The following is a 17,317-nucleotide window of genomic DNA, read 5'->3' on the forward strand; positions in this document are numbered from 1 at the left end:
CTCTCTCTCTCTCTCATCACACACAGCAATTAAAGCTGTTTATTAAACAGTGAAAGGTTAAAATAAGAGTAGCCCTTACCCTCATCTCATTAAAAACAGTTTCTTCTTCTATTGTATATAGAGGTCCACTGCCTTATCTGTGTGCACTCGAGTATTTCCACCATCAAACACACACACACTATTCCCATCATAGCATGCTCGAGCTCTGCATTTTATTAATAACATTTATTCAAGAATTTTTGCTGGTAGCTGTGATAAAATTCCTATTAAGTGCTTAAAGGGCTTCCTGCAATGACACTGTAAACAACATTTAATGAAGGGAATAAATATAGTACTTTCATGAAGATAAATAAATCCCACTAAGGAAAAAACTCATTACATATGCATGAGTTATTATAATAAAAACCACAAAACAAATGATGGACAACACTGAAATACATTAAAAATTCAACATTCATTATGAAATGTTTATTTAAACAGAACAACTCTAGTTAACAGATTACATGCATCTAAACTAGTAAAAATATGTAATCCATGAGTGTAGAAGTATTTATTCAAAGTGAAGAAAGTAACTTAAGCCCCTTTCAGACATGCACGGTAACCCTGAACCTTTCCCAATGTTATCCAGAGGAGCTGTAGGTGAGAACGCAAACGTCTGAATCGGTTGTACCAGACATTCCACAGACTTTATCCTGCCAGGTCATGTCCGAGTGAGGCCATGTGGGAATAGAGCAAGTTATTTTGTGAAGGGTGGATGTGTTGATGACATTTTCTATCATGCGGCAAGCACGAAACTGGGAAAAAAAACATCCAAAGAACCACTACAACCACTACACAGAAACTCCTAACTTGGAGAGACAAGGGACCGGAGAGACCAGAGATTGGACAGACTCTTCTTATTGCCTCTATATTGCGCTCCACTCTTTTAAAGATATTGCAAATGCATCCAAACATATCTAGTATTAACGTGGTTTAGTTGAACACAAAACGGTTTACAGAGGAGTCTTGGATGTGCTGTAAACAAACCACTGATTTCCTGCACGTTCTACACGCCAAGCCTTGCCTAAAGCACCCGGAACACTCCCTGGAATGAGAATCCATCTGACACGGAAAACCTCCGACTGTGCGCTACATGCGTGACTTGAGTCTCCGGACACTGTCCGGAGTTCATATGTGAAAACTGCAGAGTGCTGAGCACTAGTACAGCGGGAGGTTTCAGAGTGCAGTGGCTTTACTGTAAGCTTTCTCTGCTGGGTTGCTGGCAGTGACGTGGCTTGGCGGCTGGTGACTGGCTCAAGGCGTGACAGTACCTGAGCACTGCTGGCCAGGGATTGGCTGAGAGCCACAGGGGGAGGCGGACCTGGGGAACGGCATCTGTTCTGAACCCGGAGGGGGGAGAAAGCCCACGGTTGAGCTAAAAAGACACACACACATACGGAAACAGCAAAGAACAGCATGAGAAATTATCATCCGATCCCTTTGGAGATAAAAGAGAACCCGATATGAAAAATACTACAGCACTTTCACACACACACACACACACACACACACACACACACACACACACACTCCAAGTCACAGCCAGAGTTAGACAGTGGATCAGGGAATGATGCAAAAGCTTCAAAATAACCAGTGTGTGTGTGTGCTTGGCTGTGTTCATTTGCCTGTGTGTGTATGTGCACATGCATTACCTAAGAGTGGCATGCTGTCCGGGGGGCAGGACGCTGCAGTAGACCTGCATGCTAGCTGTGGGTACTGGCGTCTGATTGGGCTGTCCCTGCAGGACAATCTGTTGCTGATAAACTGGCTGAGAAACACTCTGGGAACCCTGGGGTACAGACACCTGCGCACGCACACACACACACACCACTTCATAGCATAAACTCTCTTGTAAAAACAACTCGCAGTTGTCAATGACTAAGTGAGCACAGGAAATGACATCACAGACTAACAATGAGGTCTTTACAAAAGAAACTCACTTGATAGGGAGACATGTGTGGGTATTGCAACATAACACCCTGAATCTGATTGGCCATGCCAGTCTGGCCACCGACCAGTGAATGACCCTGAGGCTGCTGAGCTCCCATCATGCCTTGGTAGCTTGGTGGCTGACTGGCCATGACAGCCTGATAACCTGGAAAAGGGTATGCACAAACACACGCACAGAAATCTGTAAACCTTTTAATGTCAATAAGCTGTAAAGAAGGATCAAAACAGAATATAACATTTAAAAACATGTTGCTTCTCAAAATAAAGCAAAGAAGAAAACAAAGCCACCATTTTAAAAGAGACTGATTTATTGATTTCACTTTTCAGTTGAAACGTCCAACAAGCCATTAGAACACACATTCCCTCATCTAGTACAGCCAAATGAAGAACCAGGTCAATGTCCCACCCACACCACCCAGCCCTAGTACGGAGTGAAGGCTCTCTCAGGAAGCCAGCACTGTACAATCTTGTTAGGAAGTGACAGGCTTAATTCAGTAGTGAGTGGAGTTCGTCACCGTGTGTATATAGGAGGTGCACCGTAGGGGGAGGAGCCTGTAGTGTAGTGGGAGGAGTTTGCTTTGGTGCATATAAGAGTGGGCGGTGGTGGGAGGGGCATGTTGCTTTGATACATTTGAGAAGCATGCTGCAGGGGGAGGAGCCTGTGCTGTATTGGGCGAAGTCCTTTGCTGTAGTGTGTGTGAGGGAGGTGCTGCTGTGGGGGTAGGAGCCTTTTTGCTTTGGTGCTTGTAGGAAGCGAGCTAAAGAAAAGCAGCGCCGATTTGTGCACTCCGAAAAACTAGAGAGTGCAAAAGTGAGAGCGAGCCAGGCTGGCTGCCCGGGCTGGGAGGAAGCTTGTGAGCCAAGCCTCCCTCTCCCACTCCTTTTTTCTCTGCAAGCCTCTCTAGTCTTTCATTTTCACTTGCCAGCTCAGTCCGTCTGCCTGTAAGCATGAGTGTATGCATCTCTGCCAAGCAGCTGTGTTTCTCTCAGGGTTTCTGTCGCTCTTTAATTCTTTTTCCAGCTCAAAAACTCAGTGTGTGTGTGTGTGCATGCGTGTGTGTGTGGGGCAGAGTCCAGGTGAGGGTTAGTAAGCGGGGTGCTTAGTGTGGCGGTGGGCAGACAGCTCTTTTCACCAAGCTGTCTCTGACTGAACACTCGCCCAGGCGGCCATTTTCCCATCAGGCCAGCTCCCTTTGAAGCAGCCGGCTGAAATCAATTCAGCAGTAGGCGAGAGAGAGAGAGAGAGAGAGAGAGAGAGAGAGAGGGAGAGAGAGATGGAGGGAGGAGAGAGAGAGAGGGAGAGAGAGATGGAGGGAAAGAGATAGAGAAAGCTGCTATTTTTACTTGCTCTCTCAGGGCAGACATCAAGAGAATAAAAGCCTCTCTATTCAGTGCAATGAGGTGCGCATGTACACACACAGAAATGGAATCAGTGCTGGAGGACCTCACAGCCTGCGTTTTGTACACTTCTGATCACCTCCATTTCCATTGCTATTCAGAGGACTGTCACCATGGCAACTCAGCCCCATCCCACTCACACAGTACCACTCCACCCACCCCACCCCTTCACAGGCTTTAAAACAGTGAACGATCACAGGTCAGGGACAAATGGCCGCAGGGGAGTGAGGGGTAGGAAAAGAGACCGGTTCACTGTGAGAATCATACCGTCTCTCAGACAGTGTCACGGTCCCGCATCCTACCACTCAAAATCACCACACACACACACACACACACACACACACACACACACACACACACACAGAAAGCAGTGTGTATGTGAGGGCAGTGGTTTGTGTACCTGGTTGTTGCAGTGGAAGTGGCTGGCTCTGGTGGGCACTGTAGTGTACTGGTGTAACTGCCCTGTAGTGCTGTCCAGAGTGGGAGAATTGACCAGGAGCACAATAACATGCTGACATCTGCACAACACATCAACCATTCAAAATAAACCACCAGAAACAAAAACATCTGCAATTGGCAACTTTTTGCATGTGTTCTGTGTGTGTGTTGGGGCACGTACCTGCTGCATAGGCTGCTGCATGTAGCCTTGCTGCTGGATGACGGGCTGGTTGGCAGGGGTGTGTGGTTGATAGACATGCCCCGGCACAGGCTGCCCCGGCTGGGGGAGCAAGTACCCAGCAGATGGGGGGTTCTGGAGCACCATGCATGATGGGAAGAGCCCAGGCTGGGGCTCATGGCCCTCCCCTGAGCCCTGCCGGAGCAGACTCATCTGGCTAAACTGACCCCCCAGACTGTCCTGCTGCTGCTGTTGCTGCCACACACACACACACACACACACACACATCCACACACACACACATCCACACACACACTAGAACATTTAGCTTCAGGCATCTGAACTGTGTTAAGTGCACTAGCTAACGGTAGGCATCTGTTGCCATGAGAGCAATTGTGACGTTAACTAGCGATGGCAACACGATGTGTAATCATGCTTCTGTTGCCTGCAGCATCTGATGAGAGCAACAGAGGGCAAAAACTTAAACTGGAAGCTCAGGCATTTAAAGGAGCATTTGGGTGAAAATCAGATTTACATTTATCAGTCAAGACAGGTTTGGAGTAAAATTTTAACAGCTTTCATAAATACATGCCCATAAACTTCTCATGATGTAGGGAAATTTCTCATTTTTCACTAATTCCCATTTTGTTTACATTAATGTACTCACAACGTTAACAGGTTCATATAGAGTTTCATATTTATATCTTGCTGGGATGCATCACAATAAATGATAATACCACATGACTAGTGTATTATAATAATGTAATCCAGACTTTATTAAAAAAAGACAATTTGTAACTGTTTATATCAGCAAGTAGAAGTATATACTGTGTAGGGGTGTAACAGTATGTGTATTCATCCCGAACTGTAAGATGCATGTCGCATGGAGAATATGCAGGAGCCCAAGTGTAAATATTGATGGACCTAAGGCATAAGCAAATTTCCCAAGCATGAGTTCCACCCAAAACCTTAATTAAGCTGTAGGTCATTAGCAAATTAGCAACATGCAATGCTAAGCAAGTTCATTAGCGCAAGTTCATTGGTGTCCGAGTCAGTCATAGTATGGCGAATGCAAAAGACACACAGGAGCTAAAAGGCCCGCCTGTTTCTTTCAAACCAGCAGTGTGGGAACATTTTGTGTTCTGAGTGAAAACCAAGTGCTGGATGAGGACAGTGTGTCAGTAATGTAGGGTGTTGTGTGTGCAGAGTCACACGACCATGCTAACGTATATGCAACAGATGTGCCAAAGATGCACTTATCCACAGCAACTTGCAATTAGAGTCATTTACAAGCAAATGTAGTGTTAGGAGGCTTATTGGTACAGTGCGCATATACTCAGATGGGGGACTGAACCCTAGTCCCCCACAGGAGACACTGCATTGTTACTCACTATACTAGATCAAGCAAACAGCATTTCAGCAGCATTTAGATGTGAATTCAGGCAGACATATTAGCAAAGCAATTGGCATGACATGTTTAAAGCATATATTTATGCTTTAAATGTTGAAATATGTCCTTAGAACAAATTAATTTTTTCATTCTATTTATTTTGTCCTTTAATAACATGAGATGTTTTTCGGTTTTGTAGCTGACTGTGAACCAGTCAGTTTTTTTGTTTTTCCTTTTTTATTAAAAAAATTAATAAATAAATAAATATCAACCCTACATAAACATATGACCACCAATGGGAGAATGCATGTTCACTGTTTACATTTCCCTGCATAACACTACAGGCTGTATCAGCTACAATGGGGGATCTATACCACACTGGGTGAAAAACTGTAAATTGCATTACTATTTGTTCAAAATAAATGAAAAGAAACCTAGCTTTCTGCATCTGGGGTTTTTTGTTGCTTTTTTCCTGCTGTATCAAGCTCCTACCAAACCGTGATGTCCAAACTGTGATGAGTATCATGACTTGTGTATCCTTACACCTCTAGTACTGTGTGCGGTGAAGAAATGCATTAACATCAGTACGTGTTTATAAAAGGAAGTATGTACTGCGTGTGTGGTGGAGAAGTGCTGTGCTTGCTGTGTGCTCACAGCCAGGCTCTTCAATCTGGATTGTTGAACAAAAGAATCTTTGTTCATTCATTCAAGCACGGTAAGGTCCTTCCTACATGGGGAATTGGGGATTTTGGGAATAATTACTCCAATAGCAGTCAGGTCTTAATAAAGGTCTCACAGCCTAATTGATACATTTTAGGATGCAGTATGCCTCCCTGTGAGCTATAAAGTGAATAAAAATGCTGCTGCTATGGGCAGGAAGCGGTTTGAGCAGGTTGAGAGAAGTTTGTGGACATGTAAGGCTATTTTTCCTGCTGACTTCCTGTGTTTGTTAGCTAGCAACATTAGCAGCTTTTGCTCTAAACAGAAGCAAAATTTGGACTCCAAACTTCTCAGCTGATCAACTGCTGGGGTAAGCGAAGACTCATGTAAATTATTTTGTTCCCCCAAACTATTCCTTCAAATGACATTGAAACGAGGTACCAAAATCTGTGTGGCGATTCGGTCAAGTAGATACCGATCATATAGGCATCATATTGGTACTGGATTTCAGTACCCAACCCTAAATGGGTCCAGCTTCCATAAACAGGGATGACAAAAAACAAAACAAAACAAACAAAAAAAAACAGGTCAGCAAGACAGACTGTAGAAGTAACAGACTGAGGCTGTAGATGTGTGCCAACCACAGTGTGACAGACTGCAGGTGTGTCAGCTACAGTGCATCTGAGACTGCATATGCTAGCCACAGTGTGACTGACACTAGAGACTACAGCCTCTACAATGCTGTCCCAACCACGAGCATCTACTGATACTCTGATAAGCTACAAGGACTGACAGAAAGGGTGTCCTGTTAGTTAGAAACAGGTCAAAGTATATGTTATGGAGGACAGACAGAAAGAGAGAGAGAGAACTGAACTGACTCCATTCCGTCATTAACCCCTTGACAAGAAACCAAAGCTGAACACCATGTACTGTGGTGTGTGACTGGCCTCAGGCAGAGCTGTGAATCCTCAGGGTTAGTGTTAACAGAGTGAGGCTCTCAGTGGACACAATGTCTGGTACAGCAGAACTCAAACCAGCCTAGACAAGGCAGACTGGAAGTTTAAATCCCAGTCACTTCAACTGGTCAAAAGATACAGACTGGAGTACAGGAAATCAGTTCAGCTAGAATCACACAGACCCACAGAGACTGAAACCAACAGGTGAAAGAGCAAGACAAAGAGAATACAATGACAGGAATGAAAGAGAGAGCGAGCGAGCGCGTGTGCAGGTACCACAGTGTAGTGTTGGTTTAGGGGAACAGGCAGGAGCGGAGGAGGGTAAGAAATTGCTGAGTACTGCACAGATTGACCACAATGCTGCAGGAGAGAGAGAGAGAGAGAGAGAGAGAGAGAGGGGGGAAAGAAAGGGGTGGAGCAAAGGACAGAGGAGAAAAATGCTTCAATCACAGGAAACTGGACAAAGAGGAATATAACGGAAAGAGTCATTCCGGGAGAATGGTGCACTGATGGAGTGAGAGAATGTGGCAGAACAGAAGTGGACATGACCCCATTATGAGCTAGAAATTGACAGCAGTTACTCAGATATTTACCACCCACAATATTCAAGCTTGGCTTATTATGGGATATGCAGTCACTAGAATGGAGGGCATGTGATACATTTAAGAACTCAAAAAAAATATATATATAATTTGCTCATATAAATTATACATTCATGATAAATGTTAAAACTGAATTATATATAAACTAAAGTGTGGAGGTGTGGTGTGGCCCTCCTGCAAAAGATGGGAATAAAAAAGTGGTTGCCCACTCCTCTTTAGGGGCGACTTTAACGTTTGAAAAAGAGCTGGTACCGAAGTGCTTACTACTGCCAAACCACACCGTCGACAGCCTGAAGTGAGGTAGAAGCTGTCTGAGTGTCTGGGGAGCAACCTAAATCTGGAGTGATGGCAGGTTCACCATGCGAATGCTGTAATGAGGACTTATTACAGGAGAAATGGCCGCTCAGCTATCCGGAGAGCTGAGTCAGGCAGAACAGTTAATATGGTCGCCGAGGACTCCATCTGTAATGTCACAGAGGACAGAAACAGCTCTACTGAAGACTGCGGCTCAGGCACAAACACACCACCCAGAAACAGCTCTACTGAAGACTGCGGCTCAGACACAAAAGCACACCACCCAGAAACAGCTCTACTGAAGACTGCGGCTCAGACAATAAAGCACACCACCCAGAAACAGCTCTACTGAAGACTACGGCTCAGACACAAACACACCACCCAGAAACAGCTCTACTGAAGACTGCGGCTCAGACACAAAAACACACCACCCAGAAACAGCTCTACTGAAGACTGCGGCTCAGACACAAAAACACACCACCCAGTCAACCACATTCCAACACTAGGCCCTCCGAAATGACTTTGGGGAAGGGGAACTCGATCCATAATTTATCACATTCACTAAACAGAATGTTAAACGTCTTTTAATATGCAAACGTACTGAGTGGATATTAGGATCCATTATTCATTTTTAAGGTACATTTATCAGTTAGCTATCTAACAGAGTACGTGGATTTTTGAGCTATTAAAAGCCATTAAAGTAGGTAATAGTGGATGAATGGTTAATCCTTTAATGGAAAAATATAATTTTAAGAAAAGTATTGTGAAAGACTGACCTTAAATAAATAAATAAATACATACATACATACATACATACATAAGATCTGCAACTTTTACAAAAACATTTTTACCAGTTCTAGTACATTATGATTATATTATGAGATCAGTCCACTGCTTTAAGACATTAATAAGACAGTGTGATGATTTAAGTATGCTCTACTAACCTGTGTCAGAATATGATTGGCTGGCTGGTGCTGTGGGGGAGGTGGAGGAGGCGGAGGTAAGGGATGTTGGCCCCTCCCCTGCTGTGATGTCATGTTGGGGTTATAGACCACAGCACTGCCATCTGGATTTACAAACGGCTGACCTGCCAAAATGCAAGGAATGTATTGTCATTAAATCAGCATCACCCCTCACAGATAAGGCCAATCATCGAATTATGAAACTGACTAGACCAGCCACACTGAGCAGTCTGTGGTATCGGCGCTCGTGTATAAGCAACATACAATAAATGTAAGTATTGTTAGTGGAGAGTGGTTAATTAATAAAGATCAAGAAGAGAAAGGAAGGCATTCGGAAGGCTGACGTGCTTCCACAAGTTGTGGAGGCCCCATCCAGGCCCTCTTCCCCTGCAGGCAGGTGTGAACAGGCGACACGCACCTGTGTGAGCGTTGAGCAGCACGCTGCCAGGTGGGATGGCAGCGCCCTCCAGAGGAAGGAGGTAGTAGCTTGCATTAGTGCTAGCGTTGGAGCTCTGAGGGCCCGGGCCGCTGGCACCAGGCCTGACGGGCCCACCCAGAGGGGGTCCCGCCTGGGTAGGAGCGGGACCGCGGGAGGCCTGGGCAGCCCCTGGGATGGGTAACGACAAGGCGGGGCGAGAGAACGAGCCGGTGGATGAACCTACGCTACTAGAAGAGTCAGAACCTGCGACAGGAAGTAATGGAAAGAAAAACAGCGAAACCATTTTTTTGGGGGGGGAGAGGGTGTGTTTAAAAGATGAGCAGTAGTCAGGGCTGCACATGCATGATGAGGGGATGAGGGGATGAGGAAAACTGGGGATGATGGCAAAGGAAAGTGAGTTACGAGGAACCGAAAACGCGCCGTGATTCCCGAGTTCTAGCTGGGCTCCATGCATCTTTGATGTATTACACAGTCCATTCTTTTAGAGCTGCATAGCACCCCTGTCCTCGCACAGTTCATGGTTAAAACTACCGATACATGTAACTTTGAAGTTGTGACAAGTACGGATCGTACGCAACTTCAACTGCAGGAATTCGGGGTGCTCGGGGAGTGTTTCAGTAAGGTGACAGCACAAAGACCACAATTTCTAATACCACAAAGAACGCTGGCTAACCGCTGGGCTCTGAATCACCTATTACTGTGACTCATGCCTTTATAGAGAGGCCATGGCTAATAGCAGCAAGCTTTCTCCTTTATTACAGCGAATAAGAACAAATGACGTCCTCGTCAGGCACTCCTGAGTACTTTATTACCCACAAGCCAGCGGGACAGAAATGGTGTTCCAAATATGTTTTAGGCAATCTTTAAGCCACTCAACAGCACGAGGAAAACTCAGATCGCACAGCACTGGAATTTTAATATCGAAGGGATTATTAAAGAAATCACTCAAACGCCATTTTATACAACTGCTAGCACTTCCGCAGTTGCTCATCCACAGTCTTTTCAGCTGGTTTAATGTTAGCAGCACACAGAAAGAGCAGGAGCTTACTGAACAAAAGGGTCATTCAGTTATAAATATATATGGGCAGTGCCACTGGTCTGTAAATGCCAGCACATTAATAAGCAATGACTGCAGATGAGAGACAGCTATGAATATGTATGAATATGTATGCCATCGCTCTGCTTTTAGGGGCAAAAAAAATGAACATGGGTGAAGGGCAGGACTGAGAGGATGGTTTAAGGGGGCAACTAGAGCATGTGTGTTAATGTCAGCAATGACTGGAGATCACACACAAACGAACACACGCATGCACACACAAATGCTATCACACAGAAACGCACATTCACACAAAGCACAAGCGTAAGATCAAAGCAGGTTCTGAAAGGTGATCGTGGCAGTAAGAAGCAAAGTCAGTGTTAAGAAAGAAGAAACAAGGGAACAGTCAATTAGAACAGGAACCTCAATCCTAGAACACTACTGAATATTTACTCTCTACTCAGGAACACTGTTCTTCTGTGTCGATGAGAATGTGTGTGGGGGCTCTTACGACGTTCTACCGGTGCTCTTACCACTGCTATAGAAGCTCTGCGTGCGTGTGCGTGTCCATTTTAGACTGTCTGTAGCTCCTGGAGAAGGTGCTTGTGTTTGTATACCTGTTTTAGACAATCAAGAGCAACCCGACAAATTGCCCGCAAGACAATGTCGAGAGGGGTTTGTGTGTGTGTGTGTGTGTAAGACAACCTGCTGCATCTGGCAGAGCTGTGTGAGTGTACCTGTTTTAGACAGTCTGCTGCTGCTGGCAGAGCTGTCTCCCCGTACGAGCAGGCTAATTCCACTGAAGCTGCTGGCCTTGCTGATGGCTGGCTTCACATTGCGGTGAGAGCTGTCCGAGTCCGTGCTGCTCCATGGCCGAGGTTCCCAGCTCCGCGCCTCATTCTCCGAGCTGCTCTGACGACTGTTCCCTGAACAGCCCTCTCGCACCCTGCTACACACACACACACACACAGAGAAAATCAAGGGTCTTAATCATGGGCTCAAACACACACACATACACCACAGTTGTATAAACTGAAAGGAGGCATTAGCTTGTTACCTGAAGAACTGTCTCCTCTGTTGAGTACTGAGACAGCTCAAGTCCTCCTGAATTCTGCAGGAGGGAATTTACAAACAGCACACAATCAAAAGATAGATTCCCAAAGCTAACAGCTGCAGTGTGTGTTTGTGTGTGTGTACTGATGGATGGATGGATGGATGGATGGATGTTTAAATGATATTCACAAAATATTACCTTTTATCGAGCTGGAAGTGATCTTGTCCCTGTGCAAATGAAACACATGAGCAATTTAAATAACACAGCGAGGAGATCAGAGTTAGACTGCTCAAGTAGTCCCAGGGGGCTGGGCTACATTAAAGACCAAATCACTACATTAAAAGACCAAATCCTGCTTTTGTCAAACCAGGTCAGAAATTCACGACTATGATAATTGCACAGGGAGGGCAGGGGCTTTGAGGGAGAGGCAGAGCAAGAGGGCACAGGGCCTTGACATGGAGCTGGAGAGTAGGCCACTGAGGCAGGAGTGAACGGTACTGTGGGGACTCACGTCCTGCGCAAAGATTCGCTCCCTCGCTCGCTGGTACTCTTCCTCTCGCTCTTCAATCGACTTACTCCTCCGGTCATCCTTCAGACGCATCCGCAGCTGCCCAGACAGACGGACACCAACACCCATATTGCCCAGGCCAAGGAACATGGACATTAATGAGAACAGCAACTGTTACCACCAGACAACCAACTCTTGAGTATATTTTATGCTTTCTGTCTCTTTGATTTTATGTCATTTAGTTCGAAACTGCTTATTTAAATAAATACATACATACATAAATAAATAAATAAACAACATTTTGATCTTGATACATATGCTGTAAAAGGACTGGTGGCATACATGTAGAGCTCAGTTTCAGTTATAGTGACTGAGCTATGGGTAAGAGTATGTGGAGAGATAGAACATGGGCCAGTGTGGCTGTAGCACTTACCCGGCTATCCTCCTGGTCCAGGCTGAGGTTGTCCCTCTTCAGGATGTAGCGCTTCTGGAAGTCATCTGATTTGTCATCTTTGATGTGCTCAGAGAACTTTTGATCTGGTCTGCAGAGGGGGAGAGGGTGTTCAAGGTGGGACCATTTCACAGTGAAGCAGGCATCTTCCATGTGAGAGTGGAGTACACTGCTGGACCAGGGCATCTACTCTAACTTGCACTCCTACCAGTAAAATCCTCTTAAACCTTGCCCTAGGCCTGCACCTGCATACCACTGTTAAACCCCAGTTTATGATCCAAATCCATTTCTTTTAAAGACCTGATGTTGGAAAACCAGCCATGTAAACATTTTTCTTAATGCGTTTTTACTTAACCAACAGGTTAGAAATTATGATCTGGTTAACAGCAAACCCAGCTCCACCATGCAGCTGTGATGGGGACTGGTGGCTTTTAAGCCTGCAGCTCTGAGACCGTACTGGCTGCAGGCCGCTGAGCATGTCGGCAGGGTCCTACTCACAGCTCTCCAGCAGTAAATGTCAGCGGCTTCGGTGCATTAGGAGCCCTGGAGCGCCGGAAAGGATCCAGCAGCCGCCTGTGGGGCTGAAAAGGCCATTAGCGGGCACTCACATCCTCGTACTGCTGGTTTTGTTGATGACGACCGCCTTGCCAGTTGGGTCGACGTTGTGGTCCAGGCCGAAATAGGCGGCCACCCTGTGCAGCAGCATCCTGTGGTATGATGTCATCGGGGGGAACTTCCGCTTCTGGGACCTGCAAAGGGAATACGGAGGACTTCGGTTCAAAGCAGCCAGGGCCTAAATTAAAGGAACAGTCCAACATTTTTCCAGCTAACCCTTTTCTACTGCATTAGAAAAGAATGGTCAAACAATTGGATCAGATTGTACATCATGCAGATTACTCCTTTAAATCTATAACTCAGACACTCTTTAATTGTATTAACAATTCCTATCTTATGACAAAGTAACATACAAATCATCATAGATTTCCTTTCAATTGTTTTCCAAAGAGCAGCAGACATTTAGCACAACACAGAAGAGTTGCCTTGCTGTTAGGAAGTGAACATGACTGATAACGGGAACCATGAGGACACTCTCCCCCAGACTTACTCTGTGTTGGTGATGAACTCCAGAATATCCTGCTCCAGTTTGAGCAGCGTCCCTCTGTCCCTGTAATGGCAGCAGCAGTGGGGATTCAGCAGACACACACATACCTTAGTACAATCCAACACACTGTGGCTGGGTCCCAAGAGAAGCATGCCATCCCTAATGACACACACATCTCCAAAGCCCATCAGGCTCAGGTGAAGTGGAAGGCAGGACTCTCTACTGTCCCCAAATGAACATTAATACCTGAATGCAACTCTGTGAGCATGAAAGAAGAGATTTTTTTATTTTAAATGTTCAAAGAAAACCACCACCAGCGTGGGTTTTGGCACTAGCTTTAGAAAACATCATCATGGGTTTTGAGCGTTGTAAGCAACTTCTCAAAGACGAAAAAAAAATGTTTTAAGTTGAATAATGTTTTTTGAGGCATATTACATCTCCCCTCAAAAACAGCAAAAAAGTTGGCCTGGTTGAAGCAGTGTAACTAGAACGGAAAGTTAGGATCAACCTTCATCATTGACTGAAAGAACAACAAAGGTGCACAAAGGCCAAAGGACATGAAAGATATATGAAGATTAAACTAATGAACACAAATCAATAATCACAACAACAAAATGTCAAATAAAGGCGCTTTAGTCATGACAGTATGAAAGCATGACAAACGTACCGGGGGTTATTTTTCAGTGTGTTCACCAGAAACTCATGTAGATCTATGCCTGTGGAGTCTGTGTACTCCTGACTGTGGTCTGAGAGAGCGAGAGAGAGTGCGAGAGAGAGAGAGAGTGCAAGAGCAGGAAGGAGATTTCACATACTGCACACATTCTGCTGTCTCCATCTGGCATGTGAGAACACACCTCATCTGCGAGTACAAGGCACTGTGACTGACACCAGCACACATGAGTACACACAAGCACACACTTCAGCCACTTAAAATTCTTAAAACTGTGCCTTTTGTCTACTCCACTGCTAGAATTTAGTACTATAGCTAAACAGGATCTCTAAAATGCATCACAATCACTGCTGAAGTATATGTACAAACATTTATTCACCCCCCCCAACCCACCTCGTGACAGCGTCTTGCGGGGCAGTTTGTCGGGCCGCTCTGGTTTGTCTGCACTCCTCTCGCTGTGCTCCTCAGATCTGCATGACACTTCCTCCTCCAGCGCCTGGCTGAGCTGCAGGTGGGACTTATCCTGCACACAACACAAGAGAGAAAAATGCTCTGCTAAAACAGGCTCAAGGCAGCACAGCGCGGCCAACAGACTTCTTCAGTTTAAATATTAAAGTGTGATTACACTGGGAAAAAGCATGAAGAGAAAATCTAACGAATGAGATCATCCGACTGCAGGGGAGAGTAACTGCTTCCACAATTCTGCAGACTAATGAACAATGAACTCAAGAACAAGAAAATGAAGAACAGTGTGGAGCATCACTGATGTAAACTGAATTTAAAGTCAAGGCCTGCTTTCAACCTCAAAGCATGGACTTCTTCCAGAAAACCACCAAGTGCTTTTCAAAAGCCTGCCAGGGCAAACATTCATATCAGAGCCACTTTGAATCGAACTGAGATGGTTTGAGAGGATTCTCCAGCCAAACAGCCTAATCAAAAACTTGGCTTAAAAATGTCCAATCTAAAATCATTGGTGAAAATTACTACTGGTTATTTTAGGCAGAGGAAAAGCTAATTTTCCTACTGGAAGTCCTCTTACGAGGACTATCTGCTTATCAGCGTTTTAAGTACCAAGGTGAATGGATGTTCCAAGAAAATATATGAAATTTCGCTCAGTCTGATTTAACTGAGATCTGCAACACCCCACAATTTTTGGGGAGTGGTTTAGAGCATTGTCAAATAAATTACATGCATACAGAAACGAAAGTTATACAGAAGGGGGGAAAGGGCTCTCGCTCACTCTCTGATTTTGCTAAAACTAACCAAACTCAATATGAGAAAACAGCAGCTAGCAGAGTGGAGAGGAAAAGACATAAGAAAAGGGTGGTGAAAGAGTGCAAGAGAAAGAGACAACAGGAGAAACAAATGAGACAGAGGGAGTCTATGAATAAGAGAGTCTTTCTCCCTGAGGAGGAAAGCTCATTCAATCTTTCAAGGACAAACTGATTAAGGACGTTCGTTTGTCCTTCAGCATGTACAAAGACCTGCCACAGTGTACCGTTCTAATTGGAGAGCCTATACACTGCAGCTTCCCTTCTGAAAATATGAAACACTACGTGACGGCAAACAATGTTTCTGCAAAATTAACCAAGTCTCTTGTTCCCTAACAGTGTGTAATGTTAAGCTAATGCTAAATGCATGTCATTTTTAAATCACATTACAGCATGAACTTCTATGACACTATGACTTCTGTAGAGAATGAAGTTTTTGTTTTTAGCAAATGTGAGTATGCTACCCCGAAAATATAAACAATGGATTTTTTTTTAAAGGCCGATTTAAGGACAAAAATATGGCTGTGAGCAATAAGTATGTTTGCAGACTCTGCATCTATTGATACACCACTTTAGAAGAAATCTGCCAGTGTTAAAATCGAAACAGTAAAAATTGTCTTTGGCACCTATAATCAGTCATCATGTCCAATGTTCAGTGTATATACACATTCAGTTCATGTTATCCACTTAATATACAGTAAGCTATCAGCTAAGAAGAGCAATTAGTAGCGCACTTCCCGGAAACTAATGTGATTTTGAATATATTTTTCCGAAGTTAAAGTAATGGTGCATGTTTTTCATGGAATTTCAATAGTGATTAAGTGATGAGTCCCAGAGAATTTGTAATTAATATGGTTATACAAACATACAGACAGACATTTACACTGGAGAAACCAGGAGAAGGCTTGCTGATTGTTCTGTTAAACACCTTTCCAGTGAGAAGGCATTTTAATGCTAAATGGACATGACAAGCATGTTAGCACTGCCAGTTGTTGCTATGGCAGCAAGAAGTTATAAAACAAAGAAAACAATCTACAATCTACACTTTCTGAACTTTAGAACCCCAGTGAATGAATGTTATGATTTAAATAGCTACTCTTTTGAACATAAACTGGTTTCACCTCATAAAACTTCGGAAGCACTTTGCTTGCACAGCTGATGAAGGACCTCTGTCCGAAATGTTCCTCTGGAAATCTCATGAGCATTTCAGTTTTCACTACCTTTATATCACAACATGATGCTCCCTTCCCTGTACTCCAGTTAAGATTCCTCATACTCCAGTCATACTTCCATAGTCCACTCATGCCCCCCATCTTCCACTAGTGTTATAATAGTTCACTAACACTCCTATACTTTACTTCTGATATTGTGTTGGGTTAGGAATGGACAGTGTTACATTTTTTATAATTTGTTATTTTAGTCCAAAACCTTATTCCACATTTTAACTGGGTTGTTCTGATGCATTCTGCATTGAAGGGTCTTTTCTTCAGTAATGGCTTCTGTTTAGCCACCCTCCCATACAGGCCAGTTGTCTGCAAAGCTCGGAATGTTTTATCCCAGTTTTTAAAAATATACTTTCAAGAACAAAGATTTAAACGAGTCTATGAACTTATCTATTTGGACCATTTAAAACACAAAATTACACTAAAGACACTAATTTTCAAAGTGTGCATTAAAACAGTTAAACCTTTTTTTTCCTTATTACAATAAATAACAACCATTAAATAACACAGATTTCAAGTACTCGTACTTCAAGTAAACAACACAAAAAAAGAGCAAACAAACAAAAAAAACCCACAACAACTAGTAGTAAAATGAAAATGCACACAATCTGCTGTGCTTTATTTGCGCAGCAATGCTGTCATTATCTGCTATACATATGGGAATAGCGGTATAAGAAAAACTTGACAGATCATACC

At 44.1% G+C, this 17,317-nt stretch overlaps 1 protein-coding gene across 18 annotated transcripts in view; it reads right to left on the reverse strand.

Moving 5' to 3' along the window:
• The window catches only part of r3hdm1 (R3H domain containing 1), a 42,919-nt gene that overhangs the window by 3,708 nt on the left and 21,894 nt on the right, over positions 1-17,317 (reverse strand). For 8 of the 18 annotated variants that reach the window (XM_027016615.3, XM_027016613.3, XM_027016605.3 and 5 more), the window contains 17 exons: positions 14,521-14,650; positions 14,125-14,203; positions 13,461-13,520; positions 12,964-13,104; positions 12,338-12,446; positions 11,908-12,003; positions 11,595-11,623; positions 11,400-11,453; positions 11,080-11,291; positions 9,286-9,549; positions 8,850-8,992; positions 7,286-7,369; positions 4,007-4,258; positions 3,788-3,905; positions 1,980-2,134; positions 1,692-1,843; positions 1,311-1,414 (listed from right to left, as the gene is read on the reverse strand). In XM_027016615.3, coding sequence (XP_026872416.2) covers positions 1,311-1,414; positions 1,692-1,843; positions 1,980-2,134; positions 3,788-3,905; positions 4,007-4,258; positions 7,286-7,369; positions 8,850-8,992; positions 9,286-9,549; positions 11,080-11,291; positions 11,400-11,453; positions 11,595-11,623; positions 11,908-12,003; positions 12,338-12,446; positions 12,964-13,104; positions 13,461-13,520; positions 14,125-14,203; positions 14,521-14,650 — 2,182 coding nt within the window. The remainder of the gene's footprint in view (positions 1-1,310; positions 1,415-1,691; positions 1,844-1,979; positions 2,135-3,787; positions 3,906-4,006; positions 4,259-7,285; positions 7,370-8,849; positions 8,993-9,285; positions 9,550-11,079; positions 11,292-11,399; positions 11,454-11,594; positions 11,624-11,907; positions 12,004-12,337; positions 12,447-12,963; positions 13,105-13,460; positions 13,521-14,124; positions 14,204-14,520; positions 14,651-17,317) is intronic. The other 10 variants (XM_027016609.3, XM_081705972.1, XM_081705970.1 and 7 more) reach the window with 10 other exon arrangements.

Source organism: Electrophorus electricus, chromosome 23, assembly GCF_041902795.1.
Source record: "Electrophorus electricus isolate QZ-2024a chromosome 23, ASM4190279v1, whole genome shotgun sequence".
In the NCBI taxonomy this organism is placed as follows: domain Eukaryota; kingdom Metazoa; phylum Chordata; class Actinopteri; order Gymnotiformes; family Gymnotidae; genus Electrophorus; species Electrophorus electricus.